We start from the raw sequence: 25685 nt of genomic DNA, 5'->3' as shown, positions 1-25685 counted from the left end.
TTCCAAAGCCCTGGATCTTTCTGGACCATCCTTGGGCCAGGGACAAGGGTGGATGCTTTTGTTCCCCACCAAACCCAAAATGACCAGCAGAGCAGATAGGAGATGATGGTGTAGGAGTGAGAGGGGGGGAGTCCCTTGGCTGCTCCAAATCAAGCCCCCTCCTACCCCGGGCCTGGCTCAGCCAAAGAGAGAAGCACCAGATGGAGAGGGCCCAGGGGATCAAAGGGGGTGGGGGTGGGGGGGAGCACAATCAGCTGGGAAGAAGCATGCGAGGGGCCCCGGCCCCCACAGACAGCCTTGGGTCTACCTTGGTGAGGCTGAGTGCCTTTGGGGAGGTCACCCAACCTTTCTACAACTCGGCTCCCTCTCTGCAGAGGAAGGGGCTTCAAGGTCTCCAAGGGCCGTTGCTGCAGTTCTGTAGGGGCACCTGCTGCCACCAGGCAGGAAGAGGGCCCTGCCCCTTGCCACCCCACATCCTAACCGCAACCGGCTCACCCCGATTCGTTCCCACGGGGAGGCTAGCATCCAAGGGCAGGTTTGGGCCGGGCTGAGCCTCCCCACCACCCAGCTGGGAGGCTTAGATCCCGTCCCCTTCTGGGAGAGGACTTCCCCCCGGGAGATGTGGGCTCATCAGCAGGTTCTAGACCCGGCCCCCTCCCTGAGGGGGGCCTGAGAGCTCAGAGCAGCATCTCCAACCACGTCTCTACGTTCTAGAGCAAACGTTTACCAAGCAAAACTCAAGACAGCAAGGGCTCTGGGCGTCTGTTCTGGAGCCTGAGGAAGGGAGGCCCAGCTTTCACTGACCCAGGCCCCATCATCCACGCGGGAAGTGTGCCTGGGGGAGAGCCCTCCACTCCCACCGCAGTTCCTGGGGCTCCATTTCCACCTCCCTTTCCTCAGCTGCTTCCAGAAAGGACCAAGAAAGGACCAAAGTTCTGCTTTCCCACAGCCCTCAGGGAGCCATCAAGAGCAAGCAGGACACGGGGAAAGTGGCCCCTAGAGAGGGCTGGGGGTCCTGGGGAAGGAAACCCCCACACTCAGAAGTTCTTCATCCATTCACAGCCAGAGCTGGGGAGGTGCCTCGTGGGTGTGTCTGGGGGCCCCCCCCCCCACCATCTCTGGAACCCAGCAAACGCCCCAAGGGCCTCCCTCTGAAGCCAGGTGAGAGAGCTGGCCAGAAACTCAACTCTGAAGGCCAGGACCCCCCCTCCCCTTCCCCCAGAGAGCTGGAAAACCACAGGACCAAAGATCTAGAGCCAGAAGGGAGCTTCAAGGCCATCTTATCCAACACCCCCATTTTACAGAGGAGGAAACTGAGGCCAAGAGAAGCGACTTGCCCGTGGTCACAGCCAATAAGTAGCACAACTGGGATTTGCACCCAGATCCTCATTCCACTGGACCACACTTCCGGGGAGAGAGACTGCCGGGAGTCCTCCTGTGGGTCCCCACTCCCCACCCCCCGCCGACAGAGGAAGCCGGCACGGGCCCCTTTTGCAAACCGCACGGCCCTCAGTCCTTGTTTAAGGGGTTGGGGGAGTCCGTCTGTGTGTGTGTTAATGTGGCTGGGGGCTGCGGCTAGGTTGGGGGGGTGCGTGTGTCAGTGTCTGTCAGTGTGACAGGGATGGGTCTGGTTGGGGGAGCGCACGGGGGAGGGCATCCCCCTCGGGGTGGGTGACGACGACATCATGGAACCTGTGCCAATGAGGGGCTGGGGGCAGGTGTGGGCTTGGATTTGGCTGCGTCATAAAGAGCTTTTTGTGTGTGTGTGAGAGTGTGTGCATGTGTGTGTGAGTGTATGTGTGCGTGTGTGTGAGTGTGCGTGTGTGTGAGTGTGCATGCGTGTGTGTGTGCGTGTGTGCACGCGCACGTGAGGGGTCTGTTGTCCGTCCGAGGTGTGTGAGGACGCCGGGCCTCGGCAGGAGGGCACAGCACGGGCACGGCACAGAGTGGCTCGAAGGCGGTGTCAGGGCCAGGGGACGGCCCTGGAGGCCTCACATGACAGAGCAGCACCGACAACGCTGCTTCTTCATATCCAGGTCTTTGTCGGCGCTGGCCGTGACGTCGACGGGCGAGCTATGGAGGCCGGGCTTCTCCCCGACCTGGTTCTCCTCCTTGGCGTCCGGGGCGGCGCCGGGGGCAGCGCCGGACGGCTCCTGGGCGCTCCCGTTGGGGGGGGCCGGGTCCTCTATCACCACCAGCTCGGCCTTGATGGTATCCTGTAGGCCCAGGACTTTCTTGGTCTCTGCCTCATCCTCCACGTTCTGGTAGCCCATGAAGATCATGGTGACCGGCTGCTCCTGGCTCGCCTCGGTCCCCGAGGCCTCCCCCGGCTGTGCCTGGACCCCCGTGATCTCCCGCCGGGGCGTGGACTTGGCCGCTTCCGGGCTCCCCCGGGCTTCTGGGGCCGCGGGCGCCGTCCCCTCGCTCAGGGTCACCTCGTCCGCCTTGTGGATCAGCTCGTCCACCTCGGAGGAGCTCAGCGGGTGGATGCCGTTCTCCGTGGTGCCGTCCACCGCATGGACCACTGCAGGGGGCGAGAAGGGAGGGGAGACAGATGGAGAAGGCTGTGAGCCCCATGCCCTGGGGGAGGGACACTGCCCTGGGGTAAGCCTTGGGGCGTGAAGAGGCTCCAACGGGGATCTAGAACTCAATCTCTCCCTCTTGATGCTGCCTGCAAAGGTCACTCTGTGGAGCTCAAGAGCTGAAACTGGGAGGAAAGATTCTCTGCTTTCTGCAGCCGCCAGTCAGGGTTCTAGAAAATATCTGGGACAAAGCCCTGACTTGGACAGGCCTGGCTCCTCCCTGCCCTGGGTGCCATGGCCCAAGGCCCAGACCCTCTGCTAGACCTCAGTTTCCACAACCGTCAATTGAGGGAGTTAAACCCAGGGAACCTGCAGCTCCGACTGGACTGTGAACGAGGTCCCCCAAAGGTCAGTGGTTTGGCACTGAAGGCTTCTTCCAGAGGACTTTGGCCTCTCCTTAGAATCCCTTTTACTTTCACTCTATCTCTGGCCCTGATGGGGTGGGGAAAAAGAAAGCAGGTAAATTACCCCCTTTCTCTAGAGAAGGTCCAGAGAGGGCAGCGACCTCCCCAGAGCCACACAGCCAGCTGAGGGGGCAGCCAGGGCTGGAATTCCAGCCTCCCTGGCGCCCGGCCTAGCCAGGGCCTGGGAGTGTTGAGTTCCTGCACCATCAGCAGCCGGGAGGGAGAGGTCCTGATGGGGGCCCCCAGCCTGAATCTCCTCTGACAGAACCAGGGCCGAGCTGGGGGGCCAGAGGGCGGGACTGCTGCTGCTCTGACCACTGGGTGGCACCATCGCTCCACCCAATCTGGGCACCAGGCTGGCATGGGCTCAGGGTTAGGCCGGGGCACCAGGAGGGAGCCCACAGAAGGAACTCTCAGGCTGCCAAAACCTCTGCTCTGAGAAGCAGGAGTGGGGTCAGGGATCCTGCAGGCCCACGGCTGCCATGGAGACGGATCACCTTTCTGTCACTAAGCAACCTGGGTCCAGTTTGGCTGGCTCAGAATCCCCCAGGAATAGTGTCCAGGTTATCCGTGGGAGGGCCCTCCGGTAGAAGGGGGGGAGGGAGCAGAGGGAGGCAGGAATGGGGAAGCGAGGAGAATCCTCCCTAAAGAGAAGCATCCCAAAGAAGCCCCGGGGCCCTGTGACCTTGGCCAAGTTGGTTCCACCCTCAGATTGTCAAAGAGGAGATCACCGGGCTCCAGGCTCTCCTGGGTCCCTTCTAGCTCTAATATTCTTTTGACACTACATCGCCCGGGGCACCAAGGCCCTTCAGCGAGGTGTCCCGGCCTGTGAAGACTTCATCCAGAGTTGGGGAGACTGGAACCAAGACAAGCTGTCGGGGGCTGCTGGGAGAAAAACCCCAAAGTGTGGGGGATGCACCGTGGGGGGCTCCGGGAGCCCCCATCATGGCTCCTCCAGCGAGGGGGCAGCCAGGCTGCATCGGGGCCTCATCCCAAGGGAGGCAGGAGGCCTACCTTTCAACTCGTCCTCATATACCTTCACCCCCTGCAGAAAGGGCTCCTGAGGGGGCAGAGTGGTGCTGGACAGAACCTTGGTCTCTCCAGTCACCCTATCCTTCTCCACCGTTATCTCCACAGAATACATGGCTGAGACACAAAGGGGGACAGGAATTACCACACGAGCATCCCAGGCCCCAGCCCCGGCCCTTGGGCCAAGCAGCGGTGAGCAGAGGGGCAAGGCAGGCAGGCGGGCAGGCAGGTGAGCAGAGGAGGAAGGGCCAAGCAGAGGCGACAGTGGCATGGCCACGCAGGAAGCAAAAACTCGCCCGTGAAAGGAGCTACAAGTCACAGGCTCAGGCTTCGAGTCCTGGCTCAGCTGGGTGACCTTGGACAAACCCTTCCCTCTGAGGGCCTCGGTTTCCCCCAACAAGCTGTTGGGCCTCCAAATTCCCTTCCAGGTGCTGCCCCTTCTTCTTCAACACAGGCCATCCTGCAGACTACAAAATTCACTGGGTTTGGAGTCAGAAGCCCTAGGTTCAAATCCTAATGGTCCGGCTTCTGGGACCATCTGTAAAATGAGGGGGTTACCCTCGAGGATCTTTCAATCCCATTCCACTAAGGTTCTGTGATCTGTGTGAGAGAGGGAAGTGCCAGGAGATACGAGCCTGGCTTCAGAGTAAGGAACGCCTGGCTGCAGGTCCAGCCTTGGTACCTGCTCCTAGCTGTCGTCTGGGGCCAAGCAGAAGAGTCCAGGCCCCTCTCCCTAGGGTGGCCCTCCCGAGCCTCCAAAGATGGTGATCATCTCTCTCCATCGCCCACCCCTTCCCAATTCCTTTACCTAGTCCTCTTACACTCCGCTCTGTTGTCCCCTCTCCATCCCGGTCCCCTTTTCAAGTCTCTGCCCACAAGGGGGCTCAGACACTCTTAGAGCCGGACCCAGGCCGCCTCTGGGAAGTCTGGCTAGGGAAGAGGACTGCCTTGTGGGGGCCGCACCACCCTGCTGCCACATAATGAACTGAAGAGTTCACCGGAACCCCCGGACTTCTCCAGCGAATTTACTGTGCCTAGCCATGCCTCCGCCCATCGCTTGGGCAGTTATTTTTGTCCTTTCAATCCAAACGGAGGACTTTATAGTTATCCTTATTACCGTCTCCCTTTTATATCTGGTCCACTCTTTGGGTCTAGTGAGATCCATCTGGATCCTGAGACGTCATAGCACAGTGGTTCAGACAGCCTCCACTCCTGAGGGCAACAGTGGAGACATTCTCTCTGGTCTGCTCTTCTCCCCTCTCTGCCCGGCTACGCTTCCATCGGCGGATACTCCCTCTGTGGCCCTGGGGAGGCTTTTGCCCTGGCCCAGGGAGTTTCCTCTGGGAAAGGCTCACCAAGGAGTCTGGCCTCCAGACTCTCGCACCCTTCCTGACTGGGTCCCTGCCCTCGCCGGCTTCCCCCTCGTAGCCCGAGATGGTTTGTATGCTGGGTTAACGGAGAGCTGCCAGCTTGCCCGCAAGTGTCTGCCGTCACTGCCCGCCCCAGGCCCCTCCTGCACCCTGCCATTTTGGAGGCTCCCTCTGTCGGATGAAGGAGCTGAGATCAGGCCAGGCGGAGCTGGGGCCTGCGGGGATGACGGCGTCATAGGCAGGAGGGGAGATGGTGGGTCCGGACAGCTGGAGGCACTCAGGGCTTGGAAGCAGCAAGGTGGAGCTGGGTTCGAGCTACCATGCGAGTGAGCCTGCTCCTCCAAGGAGGGGCAGCCAAAGCAGAGAGGCCAGCCCGTGATGGGGGTGTGCCAAGACCGAGGCCCTGAGTGAAGGGACCTGCTGCGGCGGCACGACCTGAGGAGTTCTCCAAGAGCTCCGGATCAAGCTTTCAGGGCCAAGTCCTTCTCACCCAGGACTTATTTCCAGCCCGGATCTGAGCTAAGCCCACAGCCAACTCTCAGCAGCCCCCGACCCTGCCTCATCCCAGACGATGAAAAGTCATCGATAATCTAAACCCCGAGCCCTAGTCCGTAGGACTCCCAGCTCCCCCCAATGGGGCGGCTTCACTAGAGCCACAGGCCGATGGCCTGCGTATGGTCTTCAGCACAAACAATCCTCACGCCCACATAACTGAAAGTTGGCTGAATGTCCTGGACAGCGAGGGAGGGCAAGGCCAGGAAGGCGGCTCTGGAGGGCAGCGGACCCTTCCCCGGCAGCAGGGGCTGGCCCAAAGCCCTCCTGGGTGTGCAGAAGAAGGAAAGAGGGTCAGCACCCACCTGCCTTCATCATCTCAGTGCCTTCCACCACCTTCATGGGGCTGCTGGTGATTTTCTTCTCTGCTCAGGAAGAGGCAGAATCAGGGGACACGACTGAGAGCCAGAACCTAGCCGGGCCCCCCAAGAACCTCAGGGCCAGATACGTGCCCCGGAGGAAAAATCCCACATCACAGACAGAAATGGAGACCCAGACACGGGGAACTCGCTCAAAAACTATTGTCCTCGGGGTTAGGGCTGGAAGAGGCCGTCAGAATCATGGAATTCGACATTCTCCCTTTTCAGATGGGGCCCAGAGAAGGGAAGGAAGCTGTCTGAGTTCCTACAGACCAGACTTGGATGAGGCCTCCCTGTCCCACCCCCGGGGCTCTTCCCCCTCTAGGCTGACTCTGAGGGAGAGCAGCCATGTGGGTGGGGGCAGGAGGGAAACTGAGGGAGAGAAGAGCCACAAAGGCTCGGGGTGACTTTCGGCCAATCCCATTCCTTCCCTGCGCCTCTAGATGCAGAAGATCGAAGCATCCCTTCTCTAGTCAGCTTCTCCAGGCCGCCAGAGGGGCCCCTGCATTCCTGTCTCTGACCGCCAGAGGGCACCCCGATCACCCCACCTGAAGGCACCCCTCCCAGCTTGGAGACCCCAGAAACTTACCTCTGGGTGAGGCCACTGGGGTCTGCAAGCAAAAACAGAGGAAAGGTCACTTCGAGGTTCCCATGGCCTGGTCCCCCGCCTCCCCCCGGCCCCACCCCAGGGCAGGCTGGGTCTTGGGGTCCTTCCTCACTTTCCAGGCCCCTCCTCTCCCAGGTCCCCAGTATTTAGCCAGGAAAAGTACAAAAGGAGAGGGAGCCAACAGTGAGCATTTACATCTCAGAAATGGGCGGATGCTACAAATCAGGGCTTCCCTGATGCTTAGGTCGGCTGTCTGGACGTACAGTCATGGGGAAACTTGAAAGTGAGTTCTACAGAGACGCCGTTTTACTCCGGTGAGGTAGCCGTCCTCATTTACCAGCATACCCTTGGCGGGGAGGGAGGGAGGAGGCATAACCGAGGACGAGCACGTATCCCCAAATCAGTCTTTCTCCATCTCTCAAAGGGGTCCCCCCGGACCATCTCCAAAGCCCCTCTGGGCTCCCATGTTCCGGATCCCACCGGAGCGGGCCGAAGAGTGAGGCTAGGTGTGGGCCAGGCTTCCCCCAGGGGGAGAGAGGGGAGGAGAGAGAGGAGCAGAGGGTCCAGGAAGCCCAGGTGTGTCCTGGCTTGGCTGACGGGGGTCAGTGGAGTCATCCTAGGGAGGAAACTGCCTGGGGTGGACGGCATCCGGCAGCTCCTGGGAGGGAGGAGGAAAGGGCTGCTGGGAGAGTAAAGAGCCTCTGGCGGGGGGTGCTAAAGCTTGGTTCTGTTCACTCCCTCCAGGAAGCCCCCCTCAAATGCCCAGAACCATCCTCTTCAATTCCTCCAGACCTCCGACAACTTCAAGATTCCCCCTTGGAATGGGGGGGGGGGTTCTGGGAGGTGGGCAATGTCTCTAAGCCCTGCAGGGACCTCACCTTTTGGGAATTAAGAATCTTCTCTTCCTTCCTCTCCTCCTTCACGGGGCTGGGGGCTGGGGCCGGGGCTGGGACCACCACGTTCTCCCTGGTAGCTGGGACGGAGTCGCCTGTCTCCAGCATCTCTAGCTCAGTCTCCAACCTAGAGGGAGGACAGAACCCTGGCTGAGGCCCAGGTTATCAGAGACGACCCACGGACAGATCCCAGGGCTGACAAGTGGTCACCAGGCTCCCTCAGGCAAGTCCCTTCTCCTCTCCGTTTCCCCCTGTGTAAAATGAAAGCACTGGATTTGGTGATCTCTAAGGACTCCTCTGGTTGTGACCATCTAGATAAGTGGAGTCTGTTTTTTAGCTCTTTGGCAGAATTCCAGTAATTAATTGCCTTTTAGCTAACCAGTTACTGACGATCTGGGAGGATGCTTAGAGATCATCTGGCCCTCACTTAACAGCTGGGGAAACAAAGTCACAGACAGGGACTGGCACCTGCCCCAGGATCACTCACACGGATGGAGGCTGGACGAGTTCTCTTTCCAGAGAGAAGCTGCCTAAGGGGCGAGCAGTATGGGGGATTAGAGACAGAAGGGTCAGAGTTGGGGAGGGGGAAGGAAATTAGGCAGAGCCAGAAATGAGACAAATTCCAGAGCTTTGAGACCTGCCAGTGACGACACCTTTTCTCTCTGGTAGAGATAAGGGAGCCAGACCAGGGACACTCACTTCCCAAGCACAATAAATCTCTGGAAAGAATAACTCACAGGACCCAGGTTTTCCCCACTGTCCAGTGCCCCTCCCCTTGCCCAAACACAGCTGGCTTGGGTGGGGCGGTGAGCTTCCTACCGGGCTGGGCCAGCGGTCACTCAGCCCCCTGCCTTCCCACATCCTTCCCACAGCCAGCCCAGGAAGTGCTGAGGATCTCAAAGCACTCTAGCCCTATGACAGCCAACTTCAGCTGTCACCGAGCTAGGAGAAGGACCCAGGAGAGGCATTCCTGCCTAGGGAAAGGCCAAAGACCTTGGTGGAGGAGTCTGGGGTTATGGGGTGTCTGAGGATCTCCTCCTCTATACTGAGTACTCTACAAATATCCCAGTCTCTGGGAAGTTAGCATCTCCAAACTTCATACGCAGGGACCTGGGTTCAAGACTTGGCCTCACCCTGATCCACTCTATGGCCTTCCCCAAGTCATAATCCCTCAGTCTGGAGAGAATAACTACTCGAGGCTATCTCCTGCTCTGCACATCTGGCAGCTCCCCTCCCAGCAGGGTCGAAGGCCCCAGCCCGGATGTCCCCCCAGACGACGACTGCAAAGGTTTTGTCTTAGCCAGGACTGAAAAAGTCTTCTCTACGTTTCCGGCTTGGCTTCAGCCTCTGGCTTCCTTGGAGGAGAGAAGGAGTGAGGCCACTGGCTAATGCTGGGTTGGGCCAGGAGCCAGGAGATCCCTCAGGATTGCACTCCCAGCACCTCTCAACCGGACCACGGATGTCCCTCCCTTTGTCCTGTCCTCACAGCCCTCACTTGCTCTACTCAGCTTCATCTTGGACAAGGAAGACGCTTATCTCTCTCCTCAGACCAGTTCTTCCTCCCAACTAAATAACTGCCATTTGGGGGGGGGGGGGGAGAAGGAAAGAGAGGGAAAGAGAAAGAGAGAGAGGAAGAGAAGGGAGAGAGAGAGGAAGGGAGAGAGGAAAAGAGAGAGAGACAAAGAGAGGGAGAGGGAGAGATGGAGAGAGAGAGAGAGAGAGAAGGAAAGAGAGGGAAAGAGAGAGAGAAATGGAGAGGTGGAGAGAGAGATGGAGAGGGAGAGAGAAAGACAGAGAGGGAGAGAGGAGGAGAGGGAGAGGGAGAGAAGGGGAAGGCGGGAGAGAGAAAGAGAAAGCATGTGCATATGCATACATGTGTGTGTGTGTGTGTGTGTGTGTGTGTGTGTGTGTGTTCTCTCTTCCAGTATGAGCTCCCAGAGGTCAGGGACAATTCGTTTCTTTCCTTATATTCTTATATTATATTCTTTATACTATGTCTTTCTTATTTACTTAGATTATATTTATGTCTTTAATCATATATTTACATTCTATTTTATACTAACACATCATATTTGCATTTACATGTATATTCTATTCTCTATGTTGTCTCTCTCTCTCTCTCTAGCACAGTACCTATATGTAGCAGGGGCTTAATCAATGCTTACCAGCTGAATGCTGACATTAGAGCTGCATCCCCATCAGACCAGCCCACCCTTCCAACTGACCCCCCAGCTCTAACGCAGGCCTGGACGGAGGTGCCGCCTCCCCACCTCAGGATAGAATCCTCCAGCTGTTTGACCTTCTGCTCATCCTCTTGCATTTGCTTCTTCATCACCTCATCCTCCTGGGAGTCGGTAGAGGGGGCCCCCTCCAGCAGCCATCGTTCCCGAAGCGCCTTGGACTGTGGAGGGCAGAGAGGGCTGGGTGGGGATCTCTCCCTCCTCAGAACCAGGACTCACGTCAGAGAGTCCCAGGGAGAGGGGTCTGAGCCGTGACTTCCTGGTGTGGGAGGGTGCTCCCCATGAGGTGCTCTCTCCCTCCCTGGGGATGCAGGCTGGCACCTTCTGGGCAATGTAACTGTCTCAGCATGCAAAGAAATTAAGGGTCGGTGACTTGCCCAGGATCACACAGTATGTCCCAAAGGTGGGAAACTGGATCTCAGATTTATAGGCTGAAGGGACGTTAAGAGATCCAATCCAATTCCCACCTTTGACAAAGGAGGAAACTGAGGCAGAGAGGAGCCGTGATCCAAGATGGCACAGGTGGTAAATGGTGGAGTTGGGGTTTGGACGCAAAGCAGAACTAAGTTCCAGAGCTTACTCAGGCTCCCAATTCAGAGACCTATTGACCGAATTAAAGGAAAGGGGAAGGGGAAGCTGGGTGGTTTAGTGGATGGAAAGCCAGGCCTAGAAAGAGGATGCTCTGGGTTCAAATCTGGCCTCAGACACTTCCTAGCTGTGTGACCCTGGGCAAGTCACTTAACCCCAGTGCCTAGCCCTTACTGCTCTTCTGCCTTGGAACCAATACACAGTATTGATTCTAAGACAGAAGGTGAGGGTTTAAAAAAACCAAGTAAATACAAATAAAGGAAAGGGGAGGCTACTGGGGCAGGGAACCTTTAAATGCTGCAGCTGCCGCCGGTCATCTTCCAGCTGCCGCCGTTTATTCTCGATTTCAGTTTGCCTCTTTCTCTTCTCCTGGGGAGAGATGTGAAAGGAGTCAGTCCCAGGAGTAGGCTGGTTTCTCCCACACCTCAGATCCCGGGACTCCTCCCTTGGGGGCCTCTGGGCTAGAACAACAGCTAACAGAGCTGGGTTGCGATACCACTCGCGACCAGCAGGTGTCGCCACCCAGCAGCGCATCTTCAGCTTGAAACTTAGCTTCAGGTTCAATCCCACTCAGAATCCTTAGAGACCATCTATTGCCACCCTTTCTTTTTTCCATTTAAATTTTCAATTTTTTTTTCTTGCAGAAAAATCTATTTTCTCTCCCTCCCACTCCTACTCCCATTGAAAAGAAAAAAAGAAAAGTGAAACCTTTATTACAAATAGGCAGAGTCAAACAAAACTAATTCCTCCACTGGCCAAGTCCAAAAACTACATCCTCGATCTACCCCCCAGGCAACCAGCTTCCTGTAAGGAGCTGCATAGCATCCAACCCTCTTATTTTGTCTAGGGAAGTCGCTTCATCCTGTCTGCCTCTGTTTCCTCGTCTGTAAAATGAGCCGGAGAAGGAAATGGCCAGTCTCTTTGCCAAGAAAATCCCAAATGAGGGTCACAAAGAGGCAGACACAACCGAAAGAGAACCAGGCTCACACAGTCTGTATTATGCCACAGACAGAACCTGAACCCAAAGCTAGCCATCTATCCACCATGGCATACTGCTTCCTGCTGTCTTGAGGACTAAATGGGAAAATTTTCTCAAATGCAAAGAGGTATATAAGTACAATATTCATTATTATTAATGAGCTTTAACCACAGATATTCTAATAACAAATATCAAATTATCTGTATCATTGCACCCCTGGGGTTCTCTGCCAATGTGTCATGATGAGGCAGAGGTGACCCTGGGTTCCGTAAGTCTCTGCCACTGCAGAGCTCTGCCAGGTTGTCCCAGGCTGGAAAAGCTTTGAGAAGGGGCCCAGGAACAACAGACCATGGCAACTGCTGTCCAAGAATCAGCTTAAAGACTAAACCTGGAGAGAAACTCATCACCACATCTCAAAGCTGGCCTCGAGGAGATCATAGGATCTAACATTTTACAGATGAGGAAACTGAGGCCCAGAGAGGTCAAAGGAGGAAGGGATCATAAATGTAGACCTTAAAGGGACATCAGAGGTCATAAAGTCAAAACCCATTTTACAAATGAGGAAAGTGAGGCCCAGGGTAATTAAAAGACTAAAAATCACACAAGTAGAATTTTTTTTTTTTCTGTTTCTACACACACAACTCCCTTTCCTCAAACTACAGTGTCACTAAAACTCCTGCAGGATTTAGGGGGAATGAAGTGGAGGTACTCACTGCAATGGCCTGAAGCCTTTCCTGTTGGAAGGTGGTCTCCACAGAAACTCTGCCAAAAAGAAACAAACAAAAAAAAGCATGAAGACCTACACAGGCTTGAGTGGGCTCCTGTGCCCCTTTCCCAAAGAGGTGGCTCCCCAAGGGCAAGAGTCTTCTCTCCTCCCTTCAGACCAGGGTGTCTGAACAAGGCCAAGATGTTCCCAGGGTCCCCTGAGGTCACCCAACTTCTCAGCTCCTTCATCTTGCTTCCTCTCTCCCTTTAATTGGGCTCTTAAAATGTTACCTTCTCCAGGAAGCTGTCCCAGATTGCTGTGGCAGGAGTTTCTAGCCCACCCCTCCAAAAAAAGGGCCTTCTTGCCCCTAGGATAGAAATATGGACTCCCAGTGGTTTAAGCCAAGTCTGACTTCTGTTTTCCATAATAAGATAGAACCAAGTCACCCCTGCTTTGAGATCCTCAAACAGAAATCCCCAATAAGCCCAGGACTGCTTAGAACAGCAACACACACCCAGAAACAACTTTCTGATGAGCTGGGGAAATGCTGAGTGGTTGAGATAGAAGATTCTGGTCAGGAGCCAGGGACCCTAATCCCCTCTTGTTGTGTCTAGTCCCTGGCCATCCTGGGCAGATGGACCATCCTAGGGCCCAGATCAGCAGAGAACCAGCCAGTACTGTCCCACCACCTGATTCCTGCCCCCTCCAACCCCCCAGAAAAACTGATCACCCCCTCTCGCCCTACCTCTCCCTGCCCCAGTGCCCTTGAGGCTGAAATTACACCCGGCCCTGAGGTTATCAAATGCTTCTCTTCCAGGGAAGATTTGTCCCCAAACCTGTACCTCCCAGGACTCAGGTGTGGACAGAGGTGAGAAATTGAAGCATTGGAGCATTTCTTTGGTTAGAACAAGAGAACTCTCTATTCAGCATGGGTGTGTGTGTGTGTGTGTGTGCACACACACACACACACACACACACACTTTTTTAATGTTGCATTTAAGGTCAGAAGCCATGGGGTCAAAAACAAAAAGCCTGGCTATCAGAAAGCCTAGGTTTCACAGGATAATCTATTTGGAATTAGAAGAGAGGAACCTTAGATGTTATTTGACCCAATCTCCTCATTTTACAGTTTTGGGCCCTGCTCTAAATGGGATGGGATGAGGTGGGATGACCTTGGATAAGTCTCTTCTCTGTGAGTCTCAGTTTCCTCCACTGTAAAATGAGTGGTTTGGCCCTGATGCCCTGGCCCTTGCCATCTGCCCTTCTTTTAGCTCCACTGCAGTCCCTAAATCTGGAAAGGTCCAGGCTAGAAGACCAAAGACCCCAGTTTTGCCATTGCTGTCCTGCTTTCCAGTTGTCCCTCAAACAAGCAGTCCTGTGGGATAGGGAATATTGCAAGGATTGTCATTCCATCTGACAGACTCAGAAAAGGAAAAGGTACAGAGCTAAGAAGAGGCAAAGCCTTTAGAAGCTAAGCCTGGGTTTCCTTCTGTCCAGATACCATGGTGTTAGCATTCTTGAAATCCTAAAATATGATGGCAAAGCTGTCAAAAGACCAAAGGAATGCAATTGAGAAACTGAGGTACAGAGGAAAAGGGGTTTGCCCAGTCATGTATCAAATCAGAAGCAAAGCTAGGGCCTTTGAGGAGGTTTGGTGACTTCCTAAAGTCTCTTTTCCTGCTTGAAATCTATGAGCCTAAAATCCCATGAACCCCAGATCTGAGGCCTTGCTCATCAGAAATCTATAAATCTTGCCCTCTTCTAATCTCCTGCATCTTGACATCTTCCAATTTCCAAATAAAAGTCTCTATTCAGTAACTGGAGAAAAAATAAAATATTAATAGCTTGGGAAAAAATTCCCTATTTAAACATCAGAAGTCCATCCCTGATGAACTTAAGTGAACACAAAAAGATCTCCCCATATACTCCCAACAAGGCCGAGACAGACATCGTTAGAGGCTGATGACTGGCTTCCCCAGTTCAAGCATCAACCAAATTTTCTGCCCCTTACCCAGAAAGGAAAACAGAGACCTCATGGTAGGAATCCAAAAGTTAGGAGTCAGAATGGGAATAAGCCCTGATACCCTGGAGCAGCAATTATCTACCCAAGGGCTCCTACCTATCTAGGAATGGGTGGAAATGATGTTCTAATGGAGAAGGGGGAAAAAAGAAACATTTTTCTGGCATCCATCATGTGCCAGGTGCTGTGCTAATCACCTTACAGAGAGTTTATTTGTGACTGTTTAATATCTATCTATTATAATTTATCATTAAACGTTATTTACTATAACTCGTTAATAGTATTTATTGATCATTATTATTGTCTACTGTTACTCCTCCAGTTTAGGAGTGTAGTAGGTACAGGGCTCCCAAGATGCTCTTTGGGGAAGAGCTGCTCTGATCTGGAGCAACCAGTTCTGGCTTCACCAGACTGGCAAGCGGCCCCTCCTTTGGAGGGATGAGCCGTTTCTCCAGTTAGGGGCCCGGCAGGAGCAAGCGGGAAGCTGAGGAAGCCCAAAGGCTGAGCTCTGACCCCGAGCAGGGCAGGCCTCGAGGGCAGGTAGGGCCCTGGGGCCGGGGACAAGGGGCCCCGGGAGCCGGAGGGTCTAGCCGGCCCGGCCCCACCTCCAGGTCAGCCAGGCGTATAGTCCATCCTGATTAGGTCAGCTCCCAACCGTCCAACCCCCAGCCTCGGAGCCTGCCCATCCCCGGGGAAGCTGCTGATCAGTGATTTATCCCGGGGCCCCCTCGGGGAGGCGGGTGCCCTGGCAACACCACCATTGCTATGACAACGGCGATTACCCAGGCGCGGGGGAGAGGGAGCGGCCCACGGAGAGGTGGGGGGATGGGCTAGCCTCGGGACCCGCCCCACAGCTGCTCCCCCAGCCTCCTCCCAGCCCCACCCACCCCCTCCCCCGGGCGAGAGAGAAGCGGAGACAGAGAAGTAGAACCCCGGCTTGAGGAGGGCCACGGCAGCAGCCACCTGGCCCGGACTGGGGGTTCCTAGTCTCGGCCAATCCCGACCCGAGTCTCATCTTCCTCCAAGCAGCCTGCCAGGGCTAGGCCGGCCCGTACTCCGTACCCCGTGGGCTGCTCCCCAAGGTCCCAGCCAGAGGGAGGCGCCTGATAAATGTTTGTTGAATGAAGGAAGGGGCAGAGCTCCAAAGCTACCCCAACGGCTGAGAGCCAACTTAGTCCTTTTCTTTTAAACCCCCATCTTCCTTCATAGAATCGAGAATCAGATCCCAGGCGGGAGAGCGCTAAGGGCTGGGCAATGGGGGTGAAGGGACTAGACCAGGGTCACACTGCCGGGAAGCGTCTGAGGCCACATTTGAACTCCAGGCCTCCTGCTTCTCACCCGGCTGCCCCCCAACTTGGTCTTTTGTGAAGAATTACCCCTTCTGTAAAATGAGGGCGAGGGAGCGGATCATGCCCGGGGGCCCGTTTGGACATGAGCTTGTACGCTGCCACGCTCAGACTGGGCATCCCCAGCACTTACACACAGAAGGGGATAATCAATGCTTTGTGGGCTTTTAAGGCCCCTTCCGGCTTTTAAGTCTCGGATCCTATTATTTTTACCCCAGTGAAAGTCCCCGGAGCGCGGGGAGAGCCAGAGCTGAGGAGGGACGGAGTCCAGACTGTAGCGGGCCCAGAAAGGTTGTGTAATCTGCCCGAGGTCACTCAGCCCGCTGGAAGTGGGGGAGGGGCTGGCAGGGGCTCTTCTGGCTCCCGGAGCAGACTGCGCCGGGAAGGAGTCTGGTTCAGACCAGCCCAGAGCACAGGAGGGATCCAGGCGGCCGGCCTGAGCTCCCCCACACCGGGAGAATCTGGACACATTCCTGGGTTAATTATTGAGAGGAAACGGCTGCCTTGACCTGCCGAAGTAGGCCGGGGAAGGGAGCCCTGCCAGGGAAGCCCAGGAACCCCAGGGCCCGGAGCCCGGAGCGCAGCCCCTCTCCACCGGCTCCCCAACCGGGATTTCCCTGTGCCGTAAACCAAGCGAGGCCAATCACAGCTGTGAGGGCCCGCAGGGCCACCTGGGGTGGGGGCTCAGTAGTTTGAGAACTGTTTTTCAGTCTAATGAGCTTCTTTTGTCGATCTCAGGCGTTTTATTTCTTGCATTTAAAAACATGATTCGGAGAAGAGGTCCAGAGGCTTTCAAGGGGTCCAAGACACAAGCATGGAGGGCCAGAGCGCTCACTTTACAGATGGGGAAATCGAGGCCCGAAGAGTGGCAATAAAAGAACACATTAAGGCCAGGATCTGAATCCTGGTTCAGATGGGGGCATTCTTAACTTGGGACTGAGCTGGAGCCTGTATTTCATTCATTCATTCATTCATTCAACACCAATTTATCAGCCTTCAGGCCCAAGAGCAAGAGCCTGGAGGATTTAAAAGCCATCCCTGTCCCTCTGGCCAAGGGCTCTGGGATTAACTCTAGGAAGACTTCCTGGAGGAATTGAGCCTTGAAACTTATTTTAAAGCTCAGAAAAGGGCAAGAATTTTTTAAGTTCATTAGGACCCTTCATCCCACTGAGCCTCCCTGAAGCCCAAAGCCTTTAACTAGAGAATTTGTTCGGTGGTTTTCAGTTGTGCCCTTGGGGTGTTCTCTTGGACACTGGAGCAGTTTGCCATTTTCTTTTTGGCTCATTTGACAGATGAGTTAACTGAGGCAAGGGTAAGGGGTGTGTGTGTGTGTGTGAAGTGACTTGTCCAGGGCCACACAAGTATCTGAGGCCATATTCGAACTCCAATCTTCTTGGCTCCAGGCTTGGCTCTCTCCCCACTGAGCCACCCAGCACTGACTTTGGTCAAGTTACTTTCCTACACCTCAGTTTTCTCATCTGTAAAATAAGACAGTTGGTGAACTATCCAACCTATTCTAGACCTGTTGCTTAATGAGAAAATGAGAAGCATTGTCCATGGCAGCTGTCAGGATTATCACCCTATGTTTATTTCCCCTGTAAAATGGGGATTTCGCTTAAATTTTTCTCCATTACCTTTTCCATTTTGGCAAAACAAGGGGACTCTCAGAGCCCCCCCCCCCCCCCAGTCCACTGTCTTTTACCAAAATGCCTTTTCTCTCCCCCTTCTCACTACCTAGCCTTTCAAATGGAGGGCTCACGCCATCTCTACCAGGGAGACTTCCCTGATTGCCTCTTAGGGCAATACCCTTTTCCTAGGATCCTGAATAACCTTCCCCTAGGTCCTTGCATAGCATTTTGAAATTCCGGATGCATTAAATAATGTTCTACATGACGATTATCTTGTCATCTCTCTACTAGCCTTGTGATAACCAGGAGGACTGATAGAGAAATTAGTCCTCAGGAGTCTTAATGTTGATGGAACAACACAAAATCACAGGAAGTTAATGCTGGAGGGGATGAGAGAGAAATTAAGCAGCCAACTAATCCAACCCCCTCATTTGACAGATGAGGAATCTCTGAGGTTCAGAGAGGGGAAATCTCCAGCCCCAGAGCCATGCAACTAATAAGAGTAGCAGTAGGGGGCAGCTAGGTGGCTCAGTGGAGAGAGCTAGGATAGGAGACAAGAAAATCCTGAGTTCAAATCTAACACTTCCTAACTGTGTGACCCTGGGCGAGTCACTTAACCCTCATTGCTTAGCCCTTACCACTCTTCTACCTTGGAACCAATACTTATTATTATCTGTAAGTCAGAAGGTAAGAATTTTATTGGGGGGGGATTAAAAATAAATTTTAAAAGGAAATACACAGGTGAAGGTTTTTAAACAAGTAAACAAACAAAATAATAATAATTAACATTTACAAAGTGCTTACTATGTGCTAAGCACTATACAGTTATCATGATTTTGATTTTCACAACAACCCTGGGAATGGGAGGCAGATGCCAATATTATCCCTATTTTACAGATGAGGAAGCTGAGGTAAATAGAAGTGTGGGTGACTTGCCCAGAGTCACGAAGGGTAGTAAGTGTCTAAGACTGGATTTGAACTCTGGTCTTCTTGGCTCCAGGACCAACTAGTGAGTGTGAGAGTTGAGATTTCAATCCTGAACTTCCTGCCACCAAGGCAAGCACTCTGTCCTCTACCACATCGCTCCTTGAAAGACAAGAACTGTTTCACTTTGGGCTTTCTATGCCTGGCACAATATATTGTTGTTCAATTGTGTCCAAGACTCTTGGTGAACCCCGTTGGGATTTTCTTAGCAAAGATACTGGAGTGGTTTGCCATTTCCTTCTCCAGCTCATTTGACAGATGAGTCAACTGAGGCAGAGGTCAGCCACTTGCCCAGAGTCACACAGCTAATATGTGTCTGAGGCAGATTTGAACTCAGGAAGATGAGTGTTCCTGACTGTACCCACTATGGTGTCCTGGCAGACTGGCTTAGCTCTTCTCTCCAGGCATCACCCCTGGTTGAAGCCCTTGTAGCGGGATGACTGCAGCAGCCTCTCTGCCCTGATTCTCCAATCCTTCCCCTGCAGTGCCACCCAAGTGATGCCCCTAAAGCAAAGTCCCTGCCCCGTCACGCCCCCCATCGGAAAGGTCCACAGCTCCGGCGATTGCCTCTTGGGTCAAACAGAAACTCCCCTGCTCGGCATTTCAAGCCCCCTCGTCCTGGCTCCGGCTGACCTTCCTGGACTGTTACCCATTAACTCACCTTCACCAGACTGGGGCTTGTGCTCTTTTTATACCCCAGGGCTCCATCTCCCCTCCCTCCTGAGCTCACTCTAAAACCCAGTTCAGTTTTGGGGAGTCTGTGTGCAGATCAAAGCACATCAAACCTCACTTGATTTCCTTCATGAGGGTTGTTTATAACTGTACACGGGATATGTGTCTTCAGTCACCACGTGGGGAATATGAAAATACATAATGCATGCAAGCTCTGGGATAACCTACCATTTACCGCCCTGCGCAGGGAGGAAGGGCAAGAATGGGAATCCAAAATGTCAGAAAACAATTGTCAAAAATCGTTATTCCGTGGAATCGAAAACGTTTTTAAAATACTTAATAAAAATTATATAGAGAGAATCAAAATGAAAATGATTAATAAAAAATTAAAAAAAAAAGTAACCAAATAAAAACCTCGATTCAAGCGCCTCATCCTACGGCAAGCTTGTCCTCAGATGCCCTCAGATGCTGGAGCCTTTTCTATCCCTTCCAAATTACCTTGTATTTTTACTTTGTAAAATCTGTTCTTGCTGATATGTGTACATACTCGCTCTCCAACATGGCATCTAATTAATTAGCAAATGTTTGTGTTAAAAAAAAAACCTTTACCTTCTATCTGGGAATCAATACTGTGTATTGGTTTTAAGGCAGAAGGGCAGGAAGGGTAGACATTTGGGTTAAGAGGCTAGGAAGTGTCTGAGGCCACATTTGAACCCAGGACCTCCCCTCTCTAGACCTGGCTCTCTACCCACTGGGCCACTTGGCTGCCTCCAATTAGCAAATGTTGACATCTGATTAGTAACTTGGATTGGTTAGAGCAGCCTTTCTGACAGGGGGTCACCAGTTTCTGTGCTAGGGAGCTCCCTCACACCCAAGGTGACCAGCTCCTCTGCTGCCCATGTGCCCAGCCACCTGCCTGAGCTACCATCTTCCCCAGGGACCTTTATCTATTGTACAAATATGTATTAAACACCTACTGATGATTTTTATTATTGTTCATTAGTTTTAGTCATGTCTGACTCTTCGTGACCCCACTTGGGGTTTTCCTGGCAGAGATTCTGGAGAGGTTTGCCATTCTCTTCTCTAGCTCATTTTACAGATGAGGAAACTGAGGCAAACAGGGTTCAATGACTTGCTCAGGGTCACCCAGCTAGGTTTGCCATTCCTTTCTCCAGCTCATTTTACAGATTGAGGAAATCAAGGCAGAGTTCAATGACTTGCCCAGGGTCACACAGCTAATAAGTCTCTGATGTCACATTTGACCTCAAGTTGTCCTGCTTCCAGACCTTGCTCTATCCACTGCACCACCCAGCCATCCCACCTTCTATTGATAGTATATTCCAAATGGGCAAGAGATTGGGTAGGACTTGAAATCAAAAAGGCCCTAAGTTCCAATGCTAACTCAGGCACACCTGCTGCTGGGTGATCCTGGACAAGTAACTTATCTCTCAGCCTCCCTTTCCTCATTCACAAAATGGAAGAAATAATAGCACTTTCCTCACAGAGTTGTGGTGAGGAACAAAGGAAATAATACCTATAAAACCCTGCAACCTAGAGAAATACTATCAATGAAAAGGAAAAGGCAAAGGCAAAAGGTGGAACAGTCCCTGCACTCCAGGGGTTTCCTGGCCCAGAGGCCACACACACTAGATTGATGATTTCTAACCTCTCCCTTTTGGCTCTAATTTCCCTTGATTCTGTGCAGTGCGATAAATGTTAAGATTCAGGATGAGATTATAGAGAAATGCTCCAAGAGTTTATCTAGTAGAGATAAGGCAACACAGATAATTCTTGAATATACAAAGATGCAAGACCAACTCTACTCTTTCACAGATTCCCAATCAGTTAGTCAGCATCTGCAGTTTGCCAAGTTCTAAGCTAAGGACCTGAAGATACAAAGACAAGAATGAAATCCTACCAGCCCTCAAGAAGTTTACAACCTATAAGGAGGATCAGTCAGGGATAAGCAAATTCAGACAGATACCCAAAATAAATCCATAGCCATGGAGTGCGGGGCAGAGGCATTAATAAATTGTTGAAAAGGGCTTCTTGTAACAGGAGGAGGTAGGCATTAAGCCTTGGAGGGAGCTAGGGGTTCCTGGGGCCAAGCAAGTCAACAAGCATTTATTGGAGAGGACCTGGGTCCAAATTTGGCCTCAGACACTTCCTAGTTTTGTGATCCTGGGCAAGCCTCTTAAACCCTAATTATTACTAAGACAGGAAAAGTAAGGATTTTTTTTTTAAAAGGAAAGAAAAACAAGCATTTATTAAGGGTTTACTATGCGCTAAGACCCGAGTTAAGTTATTATGATACAAAGAAATACAAAGGTGGAAAGGTGAACATTACACACATTAAGGGAGATGGGGAGCAATCTATCTAAAAACCAAACATTCCTGTTTTATAGATGAGAAAACTGAGACCAGAAAAGCCAGGTGGCTTGGCCCAGAGTTACAAAGCAAGTCAGGGCCAGACTTTAAAACCCAAGTTTTCAGATTCCCAGTCCATTACCGGTCCCCAGCCCTGGTTGTCTTTCACCTCTATGTCTAATGGTTGTCTCCCCCTTTACAATGTAAGCCCCTTGAGGGCAGGATCTGTTTCACTTTTTCTAGCCTGGCACATAGCACATATCAAGCATAGCTATTGATATATAAAACGTTCAATGCCAAAAGGGCTAACTATAGGAATACAGGATGGGGTGGGGCACCTAGGTGACTCAGTGGGATAGAGAACCACACTTGGAGTCAGGAGGTCCTGGGTTCAAATGTGGCCTCAGAGACTTCCTAGCTGGGAAAGTCATTTAACCCCCAATTGCCTTGCCCTTATCACTCTTCTGCTTTGGAACTAATATTTAGTAGCAATTTTAAGATAGAAGGTAAGGGTTTTGCAAGGAAAAAATTAAAAATGGATAAAAATGGGAAATAGATAAATGAACAAACAAATAAATAAATAAATAAATAAGGCAGGTACCAGACCTGAGATTTCATTGGCAAAGTAAACTCCCAGATGAGGAAACTCCCACTACCTTGTACCTTGTACAGAGAGCAGTCTAAAGCACTTAGAGCCTTGCCCCGGTCACAAACCCAGTCAGAATATATAAATCATTGGCAAGAATTTGATCCCACGTCTTCTTTGCTCCAAGATCAGCTCAAAAACCACTCTGCCACACTTTCATATCCATATACTTATGAATCTATTTTCACATATTTCATATTTCACTTTAGGGTGAAAAAATGCTTTTACACAGGATTTTGGATATTATTGATAGCCAAGATGGAGGAATAGCTCTCCCAAATTCACCTCCAAACAACGCTAATTTCCCAAATTATAATAAATCTTTCATGTGCCCCTGGCACTCTGGAACTAGCTTCTAGGTGGGGTCCCGGAATGCCTTCTAGTTTGGGTTCCATGATCCTCTGATTCCCTTATGATATTCCACGGTCATGGGATATACTCAGAGCTGAATTTTAATGAATAAATTAAAAGCTCCAGCCTCTCTCTCTCTCTCTCTCTCTCTCTCTCTCTCTCTCTTTCTGTCTCATTGATCCCATGGTATATGCTTCTATCTCCCTTGCCTAAAATAGACCCCCAATATTCCTCCTACCTGTGCCTGTTGAAATCTTTAACCTTCCAGCCCCTGCTCAAATATCATGCCCACCAAGAAGCCCAAGAAACCTTCCAGGATTATCAGCCACCATGTATGTTCCTTGCATCCCAGCCAGGAGTGATCCCTCCTTCCTGAAATGGTCTCTATCATCTCTGGACAGGTGGGCACAGGAACCAGGTTAATATATGATCTTGGCTGGTCCCTCCCCTCTCCAGTCCGACCTCACTGATTACCAAAATACCCTTCTCAAATCGTGCCTCGGAGCTTGTCACAGTTATCTTACTCAAAAACCTTCCAGGACTCCCTAGTGCCTCCAGAACCAAATCCAAACGCTTAGCTGAACCTTCGATGCCCTTCAGACTCTGGCTCCAACGTACCTGTCTGCTCTTTTTAGTTCTGAAATAGCACTCTCCTTCACACAGGAAGTTCTGGCCAAACCGGATGCCTCCCGGATTTCATTCTACCTTCCTAAAGTCTCTGCTCGATCAGGTAGAGCAGACCCCTTGCTGGAATGTACTCCCTCCCCTTTCCCCTGTTGAAACCTTTCTCTTCTTCCAGTGCTCAGTTCAGATGCCACCTCCTCCTTGAAGCCTACCCTCCATCTGAGAGCATTCTCTCCTCTTCAAGTCTGTTAAATTCCCTGCCTTGAGCCCTTTGAACGGGTCTCTCCTGTCTCTACTACAATTTTAGGGTACGTGCATTTGGCACCCCCCCTTATTGGACTAGAAGCTCCCACAGGACTGGGTTGGGGCGGAATCTGTGTCTCATCAGCTGGCATGGAAATACAGACACTTAGAAAACAGAGAATGCAAAGAAATGTGCGTCCCAGCCAAGGGCTCAGCACTAGGGCCCGGGCTAAGGTAGGGGGCTCTATACCAAAATTCTCTGTAGGTCTGTACATAGGGACCTCTGGCTGACTTTTGCAGCAAGCCCTGAGGTAAACAAGGGAGGAAGAGATGAGGCTGGGCTGGGCTGCTCTCTCCCTCCAGGGCCCCAAGGCTCAGGGCTGGGTTCCCTCTGGGATAGGGCTTTGTCTGCTTGTCAGGAGTTTCTAAAGCAAAAGGGGCCAAGTTTCAGGCCAAGCCAAGGGTGGGGCCTCCTCAGTCATGAGGTGAGAGGACTGGAGATGGCTCCTAGAATCCCCAACTCAGATCTTGAAAGGAACTCAAAGAGTTATACCAAAACCTTTTAAGGAGAGGGAAACTGAGGCCCTGATTGGAAGGGGCAGGGCAAGGTGGAACCCACATTTCTGGCCATCCCAATTACAGCATGGCTCTGAGATTCAGATTTCCTGGGACAGGACTATGATTTAACCAGAGATCTCAAAGCACCTTTCTAAATAAATCCTTGAAGCTCAAGGCACCACATACCTCAGGCTAAAAAAGTTCCTGGAGAAATCCAGTGGCAGTTGGGTAGAGGAATTCCCCAGTCCATGGGCTCTGTAGGGAACTGGGGTACCCATTCCCCCCACACCCCCAAAGAGAGTTACTGGGTGGAGAGACAAGGAAAGAGAACCTATGGTGGGGAAAAGACCAGCACTTCTATTGGCCTCAGTTTCTTTCTCTGTAAAATGTGAGATGTACTCACCAGTCTCTGAGGGTCCCTCCCAGCTCTTAAATCTAGAAGCCTCAGTTCAAAGCCCACCTTCTCCCCCACCCCTGAGTGCCTTCTTCTGGGAAGAACTGAGAGCCCACGAATCCCTACCACATCTATCTCGTATGGACCGCTAGAGTCATGCCCCTTCCCCATTCCAGTGGGGGCTCTTTGGGAGAAGAGCTCATTGTTTCTGCCCCGGACTCCCAAAGCTTAGCCCCGTCCCTGGCACACAGTAGGCACTTTAGGCTGCTGACTGACGGAATGGGGCAGAGAGAGTGGGAAGGATTCAGACTGAGCCCATGGCTTTCTGTGAAAGCACGAGGGAGGGAGGGAGGGAAGGAGGGAGGGAGGGAGTTAGCCAATGGTTCTATTAGAGCTGCGAGGAGGCGCTGGCCATCACTCCATAGGGAGGGATGGGGAAGAGGCTGCCCCTTGATTTACAAGCAATTACTCCTGGGAGGAACCCTGGCTGGGGGAAGGGTCATGAGATTGGGGGGAGGGTACTCTTCGGCACTTTGGGGAGGCAGGAAGAGGGGAGAGGAGCTCTTGACGTCCGTTCTAAGGCGAGCTTTCAGGAAGGGAGCTAGCACCAGAGTCTCTAGGAGGAAGGATGGGGAGGAGTTAAGACCATGGCTTAGTGGGAAGGGTAAGGATGGAGATGGGGATGGGGATAGGAATAGGGATGGGGATGGGGATGGGGATGAGGATGAGGATGGGGATGGGTTTGAAGGTGAGGGTAGGGTGGCGGGAATCTTGGCGTCAAAGGCCTAAGACTGCAGAAGCTGCGAGTCTCCTCTTCCCCAGGAGTCCCTAAGGCCCAGCCTGTCTGTCCAGCCTGTCTGCCTTTCATGGCACCTGTGCCCGGTGGGGGAACCGAGGGGGGAAAAGGGGGGCCGGCCACAGGCCCTGCCCTTGAGTATGAAGGAGGATGTGGCCCAGAGTAGAGTCTGGCTCCCTCCATCCCTTTCCCCGTCTTTAGGCAGCATCTTCCAGGAGCCCAAACAAGAGCTAGGGCTGTAACCTGGAGGCCAGACCCACCACCACCTGCGGGAAGCCTTCCAGTCCAAGCTCTCCGAGGCCCGAGCCCCCAGCAGGGGTGCAGGGGGGCCGCCGACAAGGGGTGGGGTCAACCACTGACAGCCCTGGCCCAAGAAGCAGAGGCGGGTTAATCCGTGAGCCCCCCTCCCCCCGCCCCAGCCACTACGGGAGAAAGCGCCAAAGGAGTCCCCATACCCCCACCCCTGGAGCCTCGGACTCCCCATCTACAGACCGACCCCTGGTTCCAGGACCCTCCCGCCTCACAGCGCCCGGTCTCCTGGTTCCAGACCTTGAGCTACCGGATCCTCAGACATTCCCCCCCTCCCCGTTTCAGGCCCTGGACCCCTAAAGGCCGGCTCTTCCAGCCATTAGACCTCCGGATCCCCAACACCCCCAGCCCCTGACTACTCACTCCATGGTTCCCGCAGTCCGGGCGTCTGAGGCTAGCAGGAGGAGGAGGAGGAGGAGGCAGCGGCGGCCAGGGAGG

At 52.9% G+C, this 25685-nt stretch overlaps 1 protein-coding gene across 1 annotated transcript; it reads right to left on the bottom strand.

Annotated features, from left to right (window-relative positions):
- Positions 1 to 1249: 1249 nt before the first annotated feature.
- Positions 1250 to 25685, bottom strand: PALM (paralemmin). The gene is made up of 9 exons (XM_044658682.1): positions 25611 to 25685; positions 12317 to 12365; positions 10913 to 10993; positions 10067 to 10197; positions 7782 to 7923; positions 6886 to 6907; positions 6243 to 6302; positions 4001 to 4132; positions 1250 to 2524 (listed from the first exon to the last, which is right to left on the bottom strand). Exons 1-9 carry the CDS (start codon positions 25613 to 25615, stop codon positions 1992 to 1994), a joined length of 1155 nt encoding a protein of 384 aa, XP_044514617.1. The 5' UTR covers positions 25616 to 25685; the 3' UTR covers positions 1250 to 1991.

This window comes from Gracilinanus agilis, chromosome 1 (assembly GCF_016433145.1).
Source record: "Gracilinanus agilis isolate LMUSP501 chromosome 1, AgileGrace, whole genome shotgun sequence".
Taxonomy (NCBI): domain Eukaryota; kingdom Metazoa; phylum Chordata; class Mammalia; order Didelphimorphia; family Didelphidae; genus Gracilinanus; species Gracilinanus agilis.
This window is presented reverse-complemented; position numbering and strand designations above follow the sequence as displayed.

Excerpts from the sequence above, each read along its gene's own strand:
- PALM (XM_044658682.1), bottom strand. Across the intron at positions 10,198-10,912 it reads GGCAGCTGCAGCATTTAAAG|TCCAAGGCGCTTCGGGAACG; the intron begins GTTCCCTGCCCC and ends TGCCCTCCACAG. Across the intron at positions 6,908-7,781 it reads AGATTCTTAATTCCCAAAAG|ACCCCAGTGGCCTCACCCAG; the intron begins GTGAGGTCCCTG and ends TTTTGCTTGCAG.